We start from the raw sequence: 16,752 nt of genomic DNA, 5'->3' as shown, positions 1-16,752 counted from the left end.
ATCTAAGGTAAGACGGCCTTGTCAATCAATACCATGGGAGGGTCCTGTGCAGAACTACGTCATTCTGACAGGAATCTCAGAACAGCCTGATTTGAGAAAGGGGATTTGAAAATAGGGATTTGAAAAAAAAACACTGGGTGGATTTTTATCATTATAGGGTGGATGTGTACACACATTTATGTTCAAACAACAACAAAAGTGAATTTTGCATCCGATGACCCCTTTAAATTTGATGTTTTCATTTTATAGCACATATTACTGAATTAAAGAATTTCAAATTGTTACAAAAGATTTAATTTAAAAAAGGTCAAGGTACGCACATCCAAAGCGTCTTGGCCAGGTGCAAGATCACAAATTATATCAAATAATACAAAAAAGATCTGCACACTGTAATTCTCCCTTTATTTAGAAAAAGTTAAAATGGCCACTTTTAACTTTTTCTAAATAAAGGGAGAATAACAGTGTGCAGATCTTTTTTGTATTATTTACAAAATATTGAATTACCTTATAGTCATAGCCAGCACTGAAGAGAATCCCACTAGTGGTTGGGTGCCACTCTATGAGACCCACACGCCTGCTGTGGCCATACAGTTCTAATACAGACTCTGTCAAATTCCTCCTCAGTCCACCATCAGGAATCTCCCATATTCGCACCTGACACATTCACATTCACATGCAAATGCAAATAGCACTTTTGAATTAATAGCACAATTTTAAAAAGCAGTTTTAAACTCTAATGTCAGGTTAGTTATTAATCTATAACTTCATAAATGGTTAAATTAGTCTCGAATGACAGATACAACATAAGACATATACTGAAGCATTACAGTGATCAAGTATTCCTGAGAGCCATCTAATCATCATTATTATCATCATATGTTTTCACCTGCTCTATCCCTACTTTGATTTTGAGCAAGGCATTTTGGGCATCTTTCTGAGTGTGTGTGTGTGTGTTTAACATTTATTCTTTAATTTATATTATTCTAAATATAATTATAATTTCATTTATTTTATACTTACATTATTATTATTTACAGAGTAAAGTAATATGATTTCTGTAAAACAAACTTACACACATGAAACTGACATTAAATGTTTATGCCTTTCCTTATATATAGGTTTAATAAACAGTTTCTATTTAAGTGATAGTTTTGGTTCTGTTCGACAGAATAATGTTTCAGGTTCATGTGTTGGTAAAAATTCTTCCACAACCATGCACATCATGAAAAGTAAATGCTGGTTTTCTGTTTATGAAACCAAAAATAAACCAACAACTGAAACAAGTTTTCATTGCACAGAAAGAGGTTTCCCCCGATTATTTAAATGATGCTGACTAATTTGACCATTGTGATTTTGCATTTTAGGTTTACTCACAGAAGAGTCCTCTGAACAAGAAGCGATTATGTTTTCATGGAAAGGATTCCATTTGATGTCCAGCACGTTTCCTTGGTGACCGCAGACCTTTGGATAGTGAGGGTCGATACGGCCAAACTGCAAGAGAGAAGTAAAGGTTACCGATCTAATGTCCCCCCATGTGACTAAGGATATAAACAAAAGAATGTATGGACAAACATAAAAAGATTTAAAAATATATATATACTTATGGATAGTTGAAAACATTCACTTTTTTATGAGATGTCTGATATAGGTTTATACAATCTGACAATATCACACCTGCACAAATACAGCTCCATTTGGGGAAGTATTGGCCTAATGGTTAGAGCACTTTGGATGGGTTAAATGCAGAGCACTAATTCCAAGTATAGGTCACCATACTTGGCCACATGTCACGTCACTTTTTCACACTTGTAATACACACAAACGTCCACTGTGTGGCGCTACATAACTACAGTCATACAATCAGTAGTAGACAGAAGGTTAGTCATGATGTCATGAATGTTTGATGTCACTTTAGTCCAATGACCTCCTTCTGAGGTCCTGTGGGATTTGTAGTTCAGCTCATGCCTGAGCGCACCCTGAGTGGTCTGCTTAAAGACTCTTCATCTATAGGTCAGGCCTTCAATACAATGCAATGAGATAGTAATGCTGGTGCTCTAAGAAGAGTCAACCTCTGTAGCACCAGTGCTATGTGAAAAAAAAGTTAACGTACAGCCCTGCACAGTCATTTCATTGTTGAAAAATTTTTGTATGCTTAGTCAAGAAAGATGAAAAAGCAAAAGCAGCTTGATATTGATGCATGTTGCTTTTTGGTAGCATATGCAATGAACTCGTTGCTGTCTCAAATTTTCTGTCCCCGTGTCTGTGCTCTCTGTGCTATTCTCCAAGATTAGCATGATGGAAATCATGTCTATGATTTGCTCTGTGTTAGATTATTGCATTAAATTAGCACTGTGATTGCTTGAGGGGTGTTCATTTAATAGAATTTTTCCTTGATTTCCCACAGGAGATCAAAACTCAAAAGAACACAGAAAACATGACCAATTATAAAATAGCAAAGCTTTTACTACTGTGACCAAAGCACTCAGTTACACTTGTTCAAATGTTTGCATACATGTGAGGATTTCTGATTTGTCAAGGTGTTTTCCAAGACTACATATAGGCTAGCTCTTAGACTCATCCTTTGCTTATTCATACAAACAATTCAAATCAAAAAGCAAATTTATTAGATTAGAAACAAAACAACTTATACAAACAGGGCATAACTAAAGGCACAGCAGCCAAAGAATAAAAATATAAAATACATACATAAATAAATAAAGTGACTTTAAAGTATTACTTTATTAAAACTACTAACATTATTAGTTGACCTCGGGGGAATAAGTAAATAAATAACTAAAGGTATAATATGACCGCTTTAACAATCTTTTAATTGCATTTGCCAAAGTGTCGAAATGAGATGCTTTTTCTTCTTACGGCTATTTCTCAGTTTCCTCTCTCCAATTATTCTTTTTTAAATTCTTGCTTATTGTTATTCTTTGTGCAACATAGTTACGGATTTGTGTGTAGGAGTGTGTTGGCGGCGGACGGTTGTTGACACAGATGTGTTGGCTGCAGATCAGGCTGAGTAGTCGCTGTCTGAGATCTTACAGTCAGAGACAAAAGGAGATAATATATTTAGCCACACACCCTATTGTGAGCAACACAATGATGCGTGAGGAACAGCCATGTGATTACACTAATTATGATGTCATTGGATGTGCTTCTCTGATAGCACATTCTTGTAAAAAAAAAAAAAGTGGTGTTTTCTTAGAGGACAAATTTAACATCCTTAGCAGAGAAGTTATATGGCTTCAATTAGTGTCACATGAATATCTACATCTAAATATTAAGTCAATACAACATTATTATGGGACAGTCCAGAGTATGCTATATCAGTGTCTATTGTATACAGGTTTAGAAGTTCAGGTTTGATTATGATGCTATTATGTTTATGAATCCTAATCACACACTAAACACATTTCTGAATACACATTATCATTTTACTCTCTAAATAAATATGCTAAATACAATAACGAATGAGTAATGACTCACTAGACCTGTACTAGAACTTAAGAGGCAGAAACTATTTTTCTAAATGTTAAATGCAGCAAACATAATTTCCTCTCATGTTTATAACAGTACAACAAAGTATTTACTTTTTTAACACAGAGAAATGTAAACCTGCCTGCACATACTGTATATGCAAAATTATAGCATATTATAAAATTATAATTTTTTGCTAATTAATAAATTATTTGCGAAAAACTGATCATAGGCAGAGCCTAACAAATGATTATTATTCTGTTGTAGATATTCAGAGACAGCAGGAGGAGTATGGAGTTTTACACCAGATACATAATCAGAACATGACTGGCTTTTCTAAAGCCTGTTCAAAATGATCCTGCATTCTTCTATCATTTTACATGGTTTCTGAACAAAATTCTAAACAAAGGGCATTACAGTTTCCGAGTTTACTGTATGCAAACTGAGGCATTATAAAAATGGATGTGTCTAGTAAAAAGCACTTTTGGCCATGTTAGTCTGAACTGGTTGGCAGTTTCCTATCAGTGTTGCCAGACGGCCTAACTCCCTTTTATATGTGTGTGTGTGTGTGTGTGTGTGTGTGTGTATAACTGTGTGCCTGCCGGCTTGAGCCTGCATTATTTTAAGAATTCTGATATCATCCCATACCATTACAGCACCACCTCACACATTATCTTTCACAGAAGTTTCTGTCAACAGCAGCTTAGCAGGTCAAGGAAAGGAACGGTTTCATTTCCAAATGGTTAAACAGTTAACGGTGACATCAACGCGAAAACCAGTCTTGTATTCATGCTCTTTTTTTTCTCTTTTCCTGGGCCATCTCATCATGGTTTCTGAATGCAGTTTCCATTCCACAACTGAAGCTCCTTTGTCAAATGAGGAATTCCATCTGAAAAGCCAATGTTCTGCCACTATATTGCTCCCATGTGTCTGGATTTCAAATGTACTATGATAATTGCTTATTCTTAATCAGACAGTTGTCTCTGTAATATAGACTAATGTCTTGGATTGAAAAAAACACATTAGAAAGATTTAATAATCTACATACACACATTACAAAAAATACAAAATTGCATTAAACTGCCAAACTTCACACAAGCTGTTATTTAAAAAAATATATATTAATATATACAGCATATACAGGTGCATCTCAATAAATTAGAATGTCGTGGAAAAGTTCATTTATTTCAGTAATTCAAACACGAGTTTCACAATTTGAGTTGAATTACTGAAATAAATGAACTTTTCCACAACTTTCTAATTTATTGAGATGCACCTGTATATATATATACAGCATATATATGGCTGTAAATATCTAAAAAAACAAAAATGCTAAAGCTTACTTTGATATATTTACGGTAGGAAATTGACAAAATATCTTCATGGAACATGATCTTTACTTAATATCCTAATGATTTTTGGCATAAAAGAAAAATCAATCATTTTGACCCATACAATGTTTTTTTGGCTATTGCTATAAATATACCCCAGCGACTTAAGGCTGGTTTTGTGGTCCAGGGTCACATATATTGGTTACATAATGCAGCTAAAGATGAACTATAGCTTCACAGTGATTTCTCTGATCTCTATGGCAGATTTCAGTGATGGTGACAGAGAATTTCTCAGTATTACAGTAAGTATGTAAACTTTGCAGGGAGCTGTCAGTGCTAGACTGAGAAAGACAGAGACAAAAGGGAGATGGAGAATGAAGAAGCTGGGAAAAAATAGCCCCACGTGGCGTCCAAAGAGACATATACGGAAGTCAGAGGGACTGAACTCTTTTCCAAGGCCTGGGAGCCCAGTTGGAGTCACGAACACTGTGGAATAAGCACATTAAGGGCACAAAGCTGGCCTTCTACATCACACATTAACTGGGCGACTCTGAATGTTCATCACAAAAGTGCTATTGATAGTTTATCCAAGTTGGCTGATACCATGACCGAGGGTCTGCAGGGCCACTGAGCAGTGTAGCATGACCGGATGCACTCAAGAGGAGGAACAGAAGAATAGACAGAATAAAGAAGAGAGATGACTGAAGAGAAGAATGGGACATCAGAGGCTGTCCGCCAAATTCTTATTGTCATATCAATGATAAACAGTGTGTGAGTCATTTTTTCTGCCTGTGCTTTTTGTGCATTCTGTCCACTTGCTGTGGAGGTGGAATTTGGAGGAACATTTAAATTCACTAACTTTGCATGTTGTATCTTTAGGACTCAGTAACATAGTTACAAAAAGATAATAACTTAGAGGGATAGTTCACTCAAAAATTATGTTAGCATTTACTCACCCTCATGTTGTTCCAAATCTGTATGACTTTTTTTTTTTTGGCCATACAATAGAAGTCAGTGGCGACCAAAACTGTTTGGTTTCCAACATTCTTCAAAATATATTTTGTAGAAGAAAGAAAGTTGTACAGGTTTGAAACAACATGAGAGTGTGAGGGTGAGTAAATTATGACAGAATATTAATTTTTTGGTAAACTATCTCTTTAACATACAGAAACCTTGTCTTCTATCTTTCCATATGAAGCAGACATATAAAGCTGGTCTGTTCCAGCCAGAGCACATTGATGTCTACATTGATTTGATGTCCACACCACTGTTATATCAGTGTCAATCACCAGGAGTTTACAGCTTCCAGTGCTTGTCTCTTTTACAGCATTAAAGCCAGAGATCAAACAAAGGAAAAGCATCTGCTCACTAGTCAGGCTTTTTCTTGGCCTGTGAACAGGGTAACAGAAATATTCCATTTAGAGCATGTCAAGCCACTGGGTGAGAGACTTCATGGTTCCATGGAGTCAGGGGTAATGGAGATAGCATACTTGCTCTTAAAAGATGCAAAAACAAACATTTGTGATCTTCAAAATTACTACACAATTCACCTCATTTTCAACAGGGCAATAACATAACATTCTGCTCATTAATTTGACTTTATTGTGCTCTCTGGATGCAATATAATCATGTTGAAAGAGATATTTTCATTCAGAACAGCATGTAAGTTATCATGAAATGACTGTGTATTGGTGCAAAGGGAACCTAAACCATGCAAAAGAAATGCATAATACTCTACAACAGAGCCAACTAAAGTATTAGTTGAAGAAAGAGAGAGTGAGAGACAGACAGAGGCCTGTGGGTTTCTTTAAGTGTGCACCACATGTGCCTTTATAAGAACGTATTTCTATTAAGAATGTATTTTCTACAGTATTTTTTGCTTTGTGCTTTGTGTCTCAAACTTTGATTTAATATTCCCATGTCTGACTGCTAGAAATTAAAGTCAAGTACAAAGAGCACTGGGGTAGGTTGTAACTATTATTATTATTTTTTTAATATTTGCATTACTTAAACATGGTAAAAAAAAATTTTTTAAAACATGAATTTTAATTCACACATAAATGCACACACACACACACACACTAAAAACCATAACAGTGTGTGTAGTTATTGTGTGTACTTGGTCATGCTTTGGGGCAAATTTGTCCTCAGAAGTGAGATAATTCTGACAACCCTTACGCAAAGAAAATATATTTCCTTATATATGAATGATAATAATAATAATAATAATTCATTACATTTATATAGCGCTATTCTGGGCACTCAAAGCGCTTTACATTGTCAGGGGGATCTCCTCGTCCGCCACCAGTGTGCAGCATCCACCTGGATGATGCGACGGCAGCCATATTGCGCCAGAACGCCCACCACACACCAGCTTATTGGTGGAGAGGAGACAGAGTGATGAAGCCAATCAGCAGATCAATGATCAATATATTAAATGATTTAAAGGTAAATTGAAAACATATAGAATAATATATTGTGTTAATATATTACAATATATTGACTACATAAGGAATTGCCGCTTTCATATATCGAAAAATATGTGACAATATGTTTAATTATATATTACAATATATGCAATTTTATATTCAGTAATACACTTCATAACATATAGATGTACATGTGATAAGATATGGTACTGCATGTGTGTGTGTATACATACACACACACACACACACACACACACATATATTTACTCATGCAGTATATATACACACACATGTATATTTCTTAGTTTTATAAATATTTACATGTTTCATATTTTCATATATAGCTAGTTAACAACAGCACAAGCACACCTGCTTGTACTAAATTATTTAGCAAAGAGACTATCAGCGTGCTGAAGAGTGCACAGCCATTACTTTTTAAATAAAGTAATATATAGTCTTAATGGTGTTTGGTCATCCTAACCACAGGCACCACAAAAACTCAAAAATACCAGAAACCCTTTTAAACAACAACAACAACAAAAAAACAATAATAACAATAATAGAACATTAAACAATAACAGATGTCCCACTATATTAATATTGATCAAAACACATGAAATAACACTTAAATTTAAGATTTACTCTCCTTTAACAGTCAGAAGCAAAGCATGCTGGGAACTAGAAATCTGCTGAAATCTGTGAATGATTGTATATATGCGTGTACATACATTCACATTTATATGGGAACATGTATGTGCAATATATGTGTGCACAATAAAGGATAAAACTTTATGAATATTACATGTAATGCTGTTTTTGTCCTCATTTTTATATGTATCAATATATAGCCATACATGGTCAATGCATATATTGCAGTATATTGAAAAATATAAGCACTAGTTTCCCATATATGTAAATGTATTATGTAATATATGGCTTGACTGAGTGACTGCACAGACAGACACTATTTGAAGAGAGCTAAACTGGATGATGGCACTGAATCACTGAATCATCAATGAACTTACTTTAGCTGAAAAAATGACTTTTTGTTATTGTCCACTTGCATTATTGCCAAACTATTTTCCTGCTTGACACTTTAAAGCTGCTTTGACACAATCAGTATTGTATAAAGGTTACTTATATTGCATTATATCCCCATATACTTTTGTTTCCTAATGAAAGATGTCCATTTGGTCTCATCTTTTGTAAAAATCGATAAATAAATAAACTATATATTGGACTGTGCCGTTAATGAGTGACATTTCACCCATGTAGCTCATAATTGGTTAAAATGACGGGTTTAACTCCATTTCACAACACTTACCGTTCTCCCCTATACGCAGTATTACGCACCAACCAACGCAACCTCCATTTTAAACTCACTGCCTGGATGTATGTTGCAAAAATAAGGCTCTTGAAAGGTTCGCACCATTCATGTCGCTATTTGTGCTAGTCTGACGCCCTACATTGTGTAGGTCATGAATTCAGCGCAAGCCATAAAACAAATCTGTCTCGAGTACGCGCGCGTGCTATGTTGCCGTGGTTACCTGAGTGACCGGGATAACAACGAAGGATCCTCCTCCCGCGCTCTCCGTTACTATGGCGAGGAACTTGGCGTTGACCGCGCAGAAGTGGTTGTCATGGACGTTCTTTGTGATCGGGATGCCCTCGAAGCAGTGCTCTCGATTGGCCACTTTGCCGTAGACGTTTCGAAACTTGGAGTTCCGGTAGGTCGGCCGCCATGACATCTGCAAAACACATGCGAAGAAAACAGACTAGATTACAAATGTGACATCAGTTTTTTTGTAACTTTTAATTTTTATCTTTATTAAAGTTGTAACGTGGGCAGATGGGTTGTCCATATCAAACCTGCATTTTAAAAATAAAGGTTCCAATTAGCCTAGAGCTCAAGCCACACTAATCTGTTTACCTCTCTGTACTGGAAGATTATATAAACAGGTGAGAATGATGTGAACTGATACTGTTAAAAATACAGCAATTTTATTTATTTAGTTTACCTTTATTTTTAATTGTATCGGAAGACCACGAATAAAACAGCATTATACATTTTAGAAAAGATGTGTGTTTTGGCATGAGACTAGCAGTAAAAGTTGAAAAAAATGAAACAAAGTAAACAAGACTGAACAAAAAACAACACCCAGATCCCAACTAGTTGTTACCCAGCCCAACGTCATTGGGGTCTTGGGCCTATAAGCAAACTCATATACAGAATATGTTAATAAATATGTAACAATTAAGATGTCTAATGACACCATGATATGATAAGTGAAATACAGATATTGGACCCATTAGTGCTGATTTCTCTCCATTTTCCAATATGAAACCCTTTAGAAGACTCTGCCACTCAAACAGGAAGCGGTTGGTGGATGCTTGTAAAATTTCACACAACTCAAACAGCCGTTTGTAGTTTAGCCTAGAGGAATGTGCAAGCAACAATTTAGGCTCTAATGAATGAGGCTGTGCCATTCAAAATGAGCTGCCATTCGAACAGATAGTGGTCACAAGGAGTACAGGAAGTGTTAAATCACCAGTTTCTGTTCTGAATCTTTATGGGAGATTGACATGACTCATGACTAAAGACTGTATTGTGAATATCTGCTTTTGTGTGAGAACATGTACAACCCTTGGTCTTTAGTTTATCTCTAACATATATGATGACTAATCGGGAATTGTGTTAGCATAGTTAAAAAGTTTGGCTAATCAGCAGTGAGGCTTGAAATTGCATCTGAGATCTTTCTGTCCTTATCACTTTTTTTTCACTTCCACATGTGTAATTTTCAGCTCTCCTACTGTGTGAATGTTTACAGCAGTCCTAAAGCATTCAGTGGTTTCTGTGCTTGTGTCATTTAATGCTGCATGTACATACACACTCGCTCACTTCTCCAAAAGACCAACTGACCACTATCTATCTGTGTACTGTGTACTATCTGTATTACAGTATTTCTGTATATGAATACACAAAATATATTTTCTTATTCAATATATGAGAATAATATACATCATATTTATTACTAGTTTCACATCAATGTCTGACTATAAATTATTGAGGCTAATTTCCTACCTTTCCTCTGGTTTTGAGCTCACCACCCTCTGAATTCTGCAGTCATCTACAAAAAGAGCTTGTATCTTCTTCGGCTTCCTTAGTGCATCTAGTTTGCCGGCCTGAGATGCTTGCATCAGTTTCTCTCTTTCCCTTTTTTCTCCAAGTGTTCTCCTCCCACAGCCTCCTTTCATCCCTCCCTTACTACTTCATTCCCTCCCTCTTCCCAGGCCCAGCCCCACATCAACTACTTTGGCGCTACTGTAATTGCTAGAGGTCGAATATCTTTCTCTCTGCCTGAAACACACACAAACACACAGTTACTCCCTTTCTAACATATACACATTACCTCCCTTACAGGCACAAATTGTTGCTCCAGCCTCTCTTTACTGTATGTCAGTGTTGGCTTATTAATGTCTTTCTGCTCATTACTGCCATTAACTGACCACGCAGATTCCTCACCATCTCATTCAGTTTATAAAACATATTGATCTAAACAAAAAGACAATGTTGAGTTATAATAAGTATGACGCAACTGCACTCTGTCTAAGTATACTTATGACTGGGGGAAGTGTCCTCATTTCCACTGGAGAATGATCTTTGCTGCACGTGCATCCACTATAGCAGTTATGGTCTTAAAAACATAATAACACAATTACCTTCTTGTTCCTGAGCTCTTTCCCCATCTATGTTCCTGTTTTTCTTCTTTTATCACTGTCCAGTCCTCCAGATAAAATCGTAAATATTATGTGCTGTATTTGAGATATATAGTCTTACAGTTGCATATACATAACATGACATGATTAAAAGTTTCATCAGTATGTTGAAAGTTGGATCACTTTGGGTTAATGCATATTAATTCCTTCCACAAAAAACCCTTCAGATCCACTGATATACAGTTTTATATGTATGATGTTCAATTTCTCAATGCATATTTTGTTTAACATGTTGCCATGTTTACCATGTTACATGTTAAACAGAGTAAATGCGCTTTTTATTTATTTTGTTTTGATAGGACGTCCTAATTTGACCCTACATGAAGAAGATATGGGCTGTTTTGTTTTTTGTGGTTGGTCGATTTACAACTTCTTAAATAATTATAATTAGGCTATATGATATTTTTAGAAACAAACAGGGGAATGTTAATAAGTCCTTGGACATTGTCTGGGGCATTCTCAGGTCTATGTTAAAACAAATGTCTCTCACTCTCTCTAATTATGTTGAATGATTAAATGGAATATTTGGCTGACTCTTGACAACCTCTATGCAGACAGATAAGATTTATTTTACTTTAGTGAGACAGCACTCTCTCCTTGGCCTTCCCTTCAGCTCTGCATTGTTCACCATGTGTCTGTCAAACGCCCAACAGATATTTTGTAGTCTGGGCTATTACACACATTGATGCAAATGCTGTCCAGAGAATATTTACAGTATATTACACATTATAAGATAATGTTTATTTACCTGAGAGCATTTATGTATACTGGTAATCAAGAAAAACAAGGGCTGATAAAGGTTAGTGGTGAATTAAACAATAAAACAAAGACACGTTCTTCATGTAGGTGTACTAGTACTAATGTTTAACCTCAATAAAAGTTAATATGTTCATTTTGAGGACTTGTCTTTATGTAGGGGATGTGCAAGGGGATGTGTGTGTATGCATGCACTGAAGCATTAGTCTCAGCCTCAGACGGCACACCCAATGATCGCCCACAGTTTGTTTAATGGCCATCTGATGCATATTGCCCACAGAAATGGCACGTGCCGGTTGAAATTGCCAGTGCTAATTTGATTGGCTGCATGGTGCTGCTACCCAACATCTAGGAGTAAAAACACATTGGGATTTTTATCAGTCATCCTGAAAAACGTTGCACTGAAAAAAAAAAGAAAAAAAAAATTATACCTTTAGGGGTACAACAAATTGCCACAGGGGCAGCACCCTTAAAAGGACACCTTTGTATCTTATCTACCCCTAAAAAGTGTATTCTAGTACCTTAGAGTATATACCATTAAGGTACTATTATGATTTTTTTGAGGGGCTAAATAAAGTACAAAGATGTTCTTTTAAGAGTACTGTACCAGTAACAAGATGTTGTACCCCTAAAGGTACCGAACAAAGTGTACCGAACTGTTAGAATTAGTGCTTTTCAGGAAGAGCTGATCACTGTTTTTTTCCAAATTAAAAATTAATGGCATTATATCTGTGATGCACTCAGTATAAAGTTCAGGTTTGTTTTCTGAGTATGTCTGTGAAATAAGCAATATAGTACATGTTATTTTTTTGATGGAAGAAATTCTGATCAGATCATCTGTACACAATTTTTGTCTTTTTCTTTTTTTCTGTATAAATTATTCTTGATTATTTGATTTTTTTTATACTGATCTATAACTGTAATCTTGCCCCTTAATGACATAAAAAAATAAAAAAAATAAACAATCTATGGTTTGTCAATTTAATTATCAGTCAAATGTTTTTTCCTCTGTGGTTCTTACCTAGAACAAACTTCAGCCTGGTTTTGTGCAGTTAGTTAAAAGTATGGCACTACTGAGGCATATATCATTTTGTCTAGGATTGTGTCACTGCAAATTTAGCAGACCATGTGAGAGAAAATTATTTGGGTGATGTGTGATATTGTTCTGCTGTCCTTTTGTGGACATGCTCTTTTTGCTGCAGGATAGGGAGACTCCAGTGACTTCATACTTTATTGACTTTTTGACATCTTGCCTGCAGTTTCTTCTGATGTTATGTGTTTGGTTTTCTTTCTGCCCTCCATTAATGCATCATTGTACCATTACTGCAGATACATACAGTGGGTATCCAAGAAGGCACACCTTTGCAATAATCATGCTGTCTAATCAGCGTCTTGATATGCCACACCTGTGAGGTTGATGGATTATCTCGGCAAAGGAGAAGTGCTCACTAACACAGATTTAGACAGATTTGTGAACAATATTTGAGAGAAATAGGCCTTTTGTGTACATAGAAAAAGTCTTAGATCTTTGAGTTCAGCTCATGAAAAATGGGGGCAAAAACAAAAGTGTTGCGTTTATAATTTTGTTCAGTGTAAGTTATACTTTATATCTCCAATTTACTAATGCTTTTATCTTATTATTACCAATACTGGACTGATTAAGCTGAACGGCAAAATGCAAGGCCAACCATAGGCTGTTATCATTCATTTTTTATAGTGCACTCTGTCCCATTCATTACTCCATTACAGCATCCAAATATTAGATCTCCCCAACCCAACTTTGCCTTATTCATGTAAAGAATCATTCAAAGATACTGATATTCCAACAGCTTCCAAGTCAGGAAGCAAGCCTCTTCTGTGGGACTGATGAAAGGCCTCCAGAGGGCCACAGCTGGTCATTGGTTAGACTGCTTTCAGCCCCTCACCATGCCAGGGAGCCCGTCTTTGTTGGGCATTAGAGCAGCTAACCTCCAGCTCCCACTTCTGAGTAGCACGAGCGAGTTCTGATGCCATTCTGTCTCTGTGGGAGTTAAATAACTCTGAGCCTGGAGACCCACTGCCTGTTTTGGCAGCTCTGGCTCCAGCTGTGAATGAAATACAGCTGAAAGAGAGCCAGGTCAAGTTGCATGCTGTCCTTTCACACACAAAGAAGTCAGAATGAATGCTGGTGACTGTAGAGACAGGTTTTAACATAGGCTTCGATAAATCTTGTCGTTAAATCTGTCCAAAGTCTGCCAGCCCCGATCTTTGGGAAACTTGCTATAGAAAATTCAGCATTTACTTTACTGCAGACAGAGATATAATGAGGACAACATGAGATTTACCTGATATATAGCTGCCAAGTGGCAAAAGATAACTCTGTATTTTCTCTGTGTATATTTGTTTTCACTGGATTCGCTATATTCGTGCACACACACAGTAATGAGATCATCCTAAGCCACAAACCATTGTTATTCAGCAATGGAAAATACCTTGAGGAAAACAATTGCATGTATAAGTTAAGTTCCATAGCAGAATCATTTTGTCAGAGCTGAAGGGCATTTAAATCCCTTCAATTCTCAGTGAGGGCAGAACTCAGGGGAGGGAGAATAGAGACCTTCATTACTACAGTACTGGAGGGTGTTTTGTGTACTGGGGTGCTCTTTGTTTGTTATTGGTTGTCTGCTTGGCTGTATTTTTCCTCCACCAGGCAGGGCAGATGCAGCTGTAACAACTGACACTCAGATTTGAAAATTTTGCACACTGTACTTCATATATAACATACTGAAACATGTCTCTCATTGTAAATGGCCTAACAGTGTAAAGGGAGAAAAATGATGAAAAGTCAGCCTTGTTTTAGACTAGGGATCTTCAACAGGAGGTACACTGCAGCACAGCCAATTATTGTCTTGATCGATTTCACAACTTTCTTCATCTTGATATTATCATCATAATCATCAGTTTTAACTATTCGTTTAATGAACCAGCTCATAAAAGTCATTTGTTTGTGAATCATACTACACTGGTTGTGCTGTATATTCTTTATTCACTATTAGGGATATGCCGGTATCAAATTTTCATGTTGCGTATTATTATTATTATTATTATTATTATTATTATTATTATTATTATTATTATTATTATTATTATTATTATTATTATTATTATTATTATTATTATTATTATTATTATTATTATTATTATTATTATTATTATTATTTCTGCAGTTTAGCGTCATCTGCTGTCAGAGAGTGAAAGTGCGCTTTCATCCAGAGCGTCTCTCACATGTTCCGCCATGTGCTTCACGTCCGCGCTTCTTTACATCAGAGTGCAGCGTCTTTCAAGCAGCATACAGCGGTGTTGTGCCTTTTGACCAGTTGATGGGAAAAGTATTCTTAAAATGCATTCAAAATTCGGAATAATTTGTAATATATAATAATTCACGGTATTTAGAAGTGCCCACGATAACAATATCGTGCATATTCATTACCGTGATATATCGCATTACCGAATACCGGCACAAGTCTGTTCACTATGAAAAACTGACTCATACGAGTCATTTGTTGAGTAATCAGACACACACAGTCTTTTTTTTTAGATTCAATACAGACGGCAACAACTCACGTTTAAAACTCAGGTAAAATATGATTTCTTTTGCCATGATGCTGAACAGCAGGATGTTTATCTAAGAACACTGGGAAATTTATCGAGTGTGTCATGACATACTTCCTTAAAAACACAAGAAACAAGACTACCAGTTTCCTCCCTTTTCGTTTCTGTAAGGGATCAGACAGACAGGATGGGTGCAGTCAGGCTACAGCACTAAAGCTCAAAGACAGAAGATGGTGGGTTTGACAGAGTGGGGAGACAGAAAGAAAGAAATGTTTAATACTCAACACCAAATACTTTTCTGTGAAATGTAAGCAATACTTTGCTGCCAAGGCTCATTTTTTATATTCAATTTGATTATTTTTAAAGGATTTATTTTGATAACTCGTATGCAAAAAAAAAAGGTAAAGTGCTGCAAGTGTCATCTGGGGATATAAACTGTATGTTGTTGTTCATGCACTTAGGGACAGGATGTCCTTGAGGGGGTTATCAGACTTTGATAAAGAATAGGGCGGGGTTTTGACACAAATTTCACGATTCGTTTCAATTCTCATTCACAAGCATTCGATTCGATTATCGATTCAATTCAATATCGATTATTTTGGATATATATCAGGTACAGTACATGCCAAATTTTCTCAAGGAAAAAAAATCTCAACTAATGCTGTAAAATATACATAAGAGTCATTTGGTACTACATTACTATAATATTGAGTTTTTGAGTATTGAGTATAAAGTTTTTACAGTAATAAAGTTACAGTTACATAATAATATTTCTACTTCAATTCGTTTTTTTTAAATATAAACATTTAAATGGTGGCTGTCATAAAAACTTGATGGATTTATTCAAACATAAAATTAAACATTGAAGAACAGTAAAAATGATAATCAATATGTTATATGGTGCATATATTTGTCACGAATCCGGTCCGTGGTCTTCCATCTGCTCGCCACCAGAGAATGATTTTAGCAAATGGCTGCAATATAACAAAGAGTGAAAAATTTAAGGGGGTCTGAATACTTTCCGTACCCACTGTATATATATTAAGCATTTTGTAAACTCTATATATAAACTCTCAACAGTTTATTTTTCTAGCTGATTAATGAGTTTATGGTTATCGAATATGTTTTTTTTCTGAGGTAAATGTGACGTTACGTGACATATTGTTTAGAAGCCATTATATTGACGTCTTTGTGCGGCTGAAACACTGATTGAGCGATTACATGAGACAGGATATGGATTGCAAAGTTGTACTCTTTCTTTTTACTTACCTTCGGATGTTTAGTCATGTTTATTTTGTGCTGAAACTGGTATTAATGTGGAGGAGATGATTAGTTCACATGCGCCTCACGCTGCCGCATCTGCTGAACCGAGGCCCTACAGCGAT

The 16,752-nt window shown here is 35.9% G+C and overlaps 1 protein-coding gene across 3 annotated transcripts in view; it reads right to left on the bottom strand.

Annotated features, from left to right (window-relative positions):
• Positions 1-16,752, bottom strand: part of LOC107755090 (coronin-2B) — a 43,441-nt gene that overhangs the window by 10,494 nt on the left and 16,195 nt on the right. For 2 of the 3 annotated variants that reach the window (XM_016571754.1, XM_016571755.1), the window contains exons 2-4: positions 8,791-8,991; positions 1,375-1,491; positions 505-654 (exon numbers count right to left, since the gene is read on the bottom strand). In XM_016571754.1, coding sequence (XP_016427240.1) covers positions 505-654; positions 1,375-1,491; positions 8,791-8,991 — 468 coding nt within the window. Of the gene's footprint in view, positions 1-504; positions 655-1,374; positions 1,492-8,790; positions 8,992-10,325; positions 10,423-16,752 lie in introns of those variants that run through there. The other variant, XM_016571756.1, reaches the window with a different exon arrangement.

This window comes from Sinocyclocheilus rhinocerous, unplaced genomic scaffold, assembly GCF_001515625.1.
Source record: "Sinocyclocheilus rhinocerous isolate Xijiao unplaced genomic scaffold, SAMN03320098_v1.1 scaffold591, whole genome shotgun sequence".
Classification (NCBI taxonomy): domain Eukaryota; kingdom Metazoa; phylum Chordata; class Actinopteri; order Cypriniformes; family Cyprinidae; genus Sinocyclocheilus; species Sinocyclocheilus rhinocerous.
Note: the sequence above shows the minus strand (reverse complement) of the source record. Positions and strands in the feature narration are given on the sequence as shown.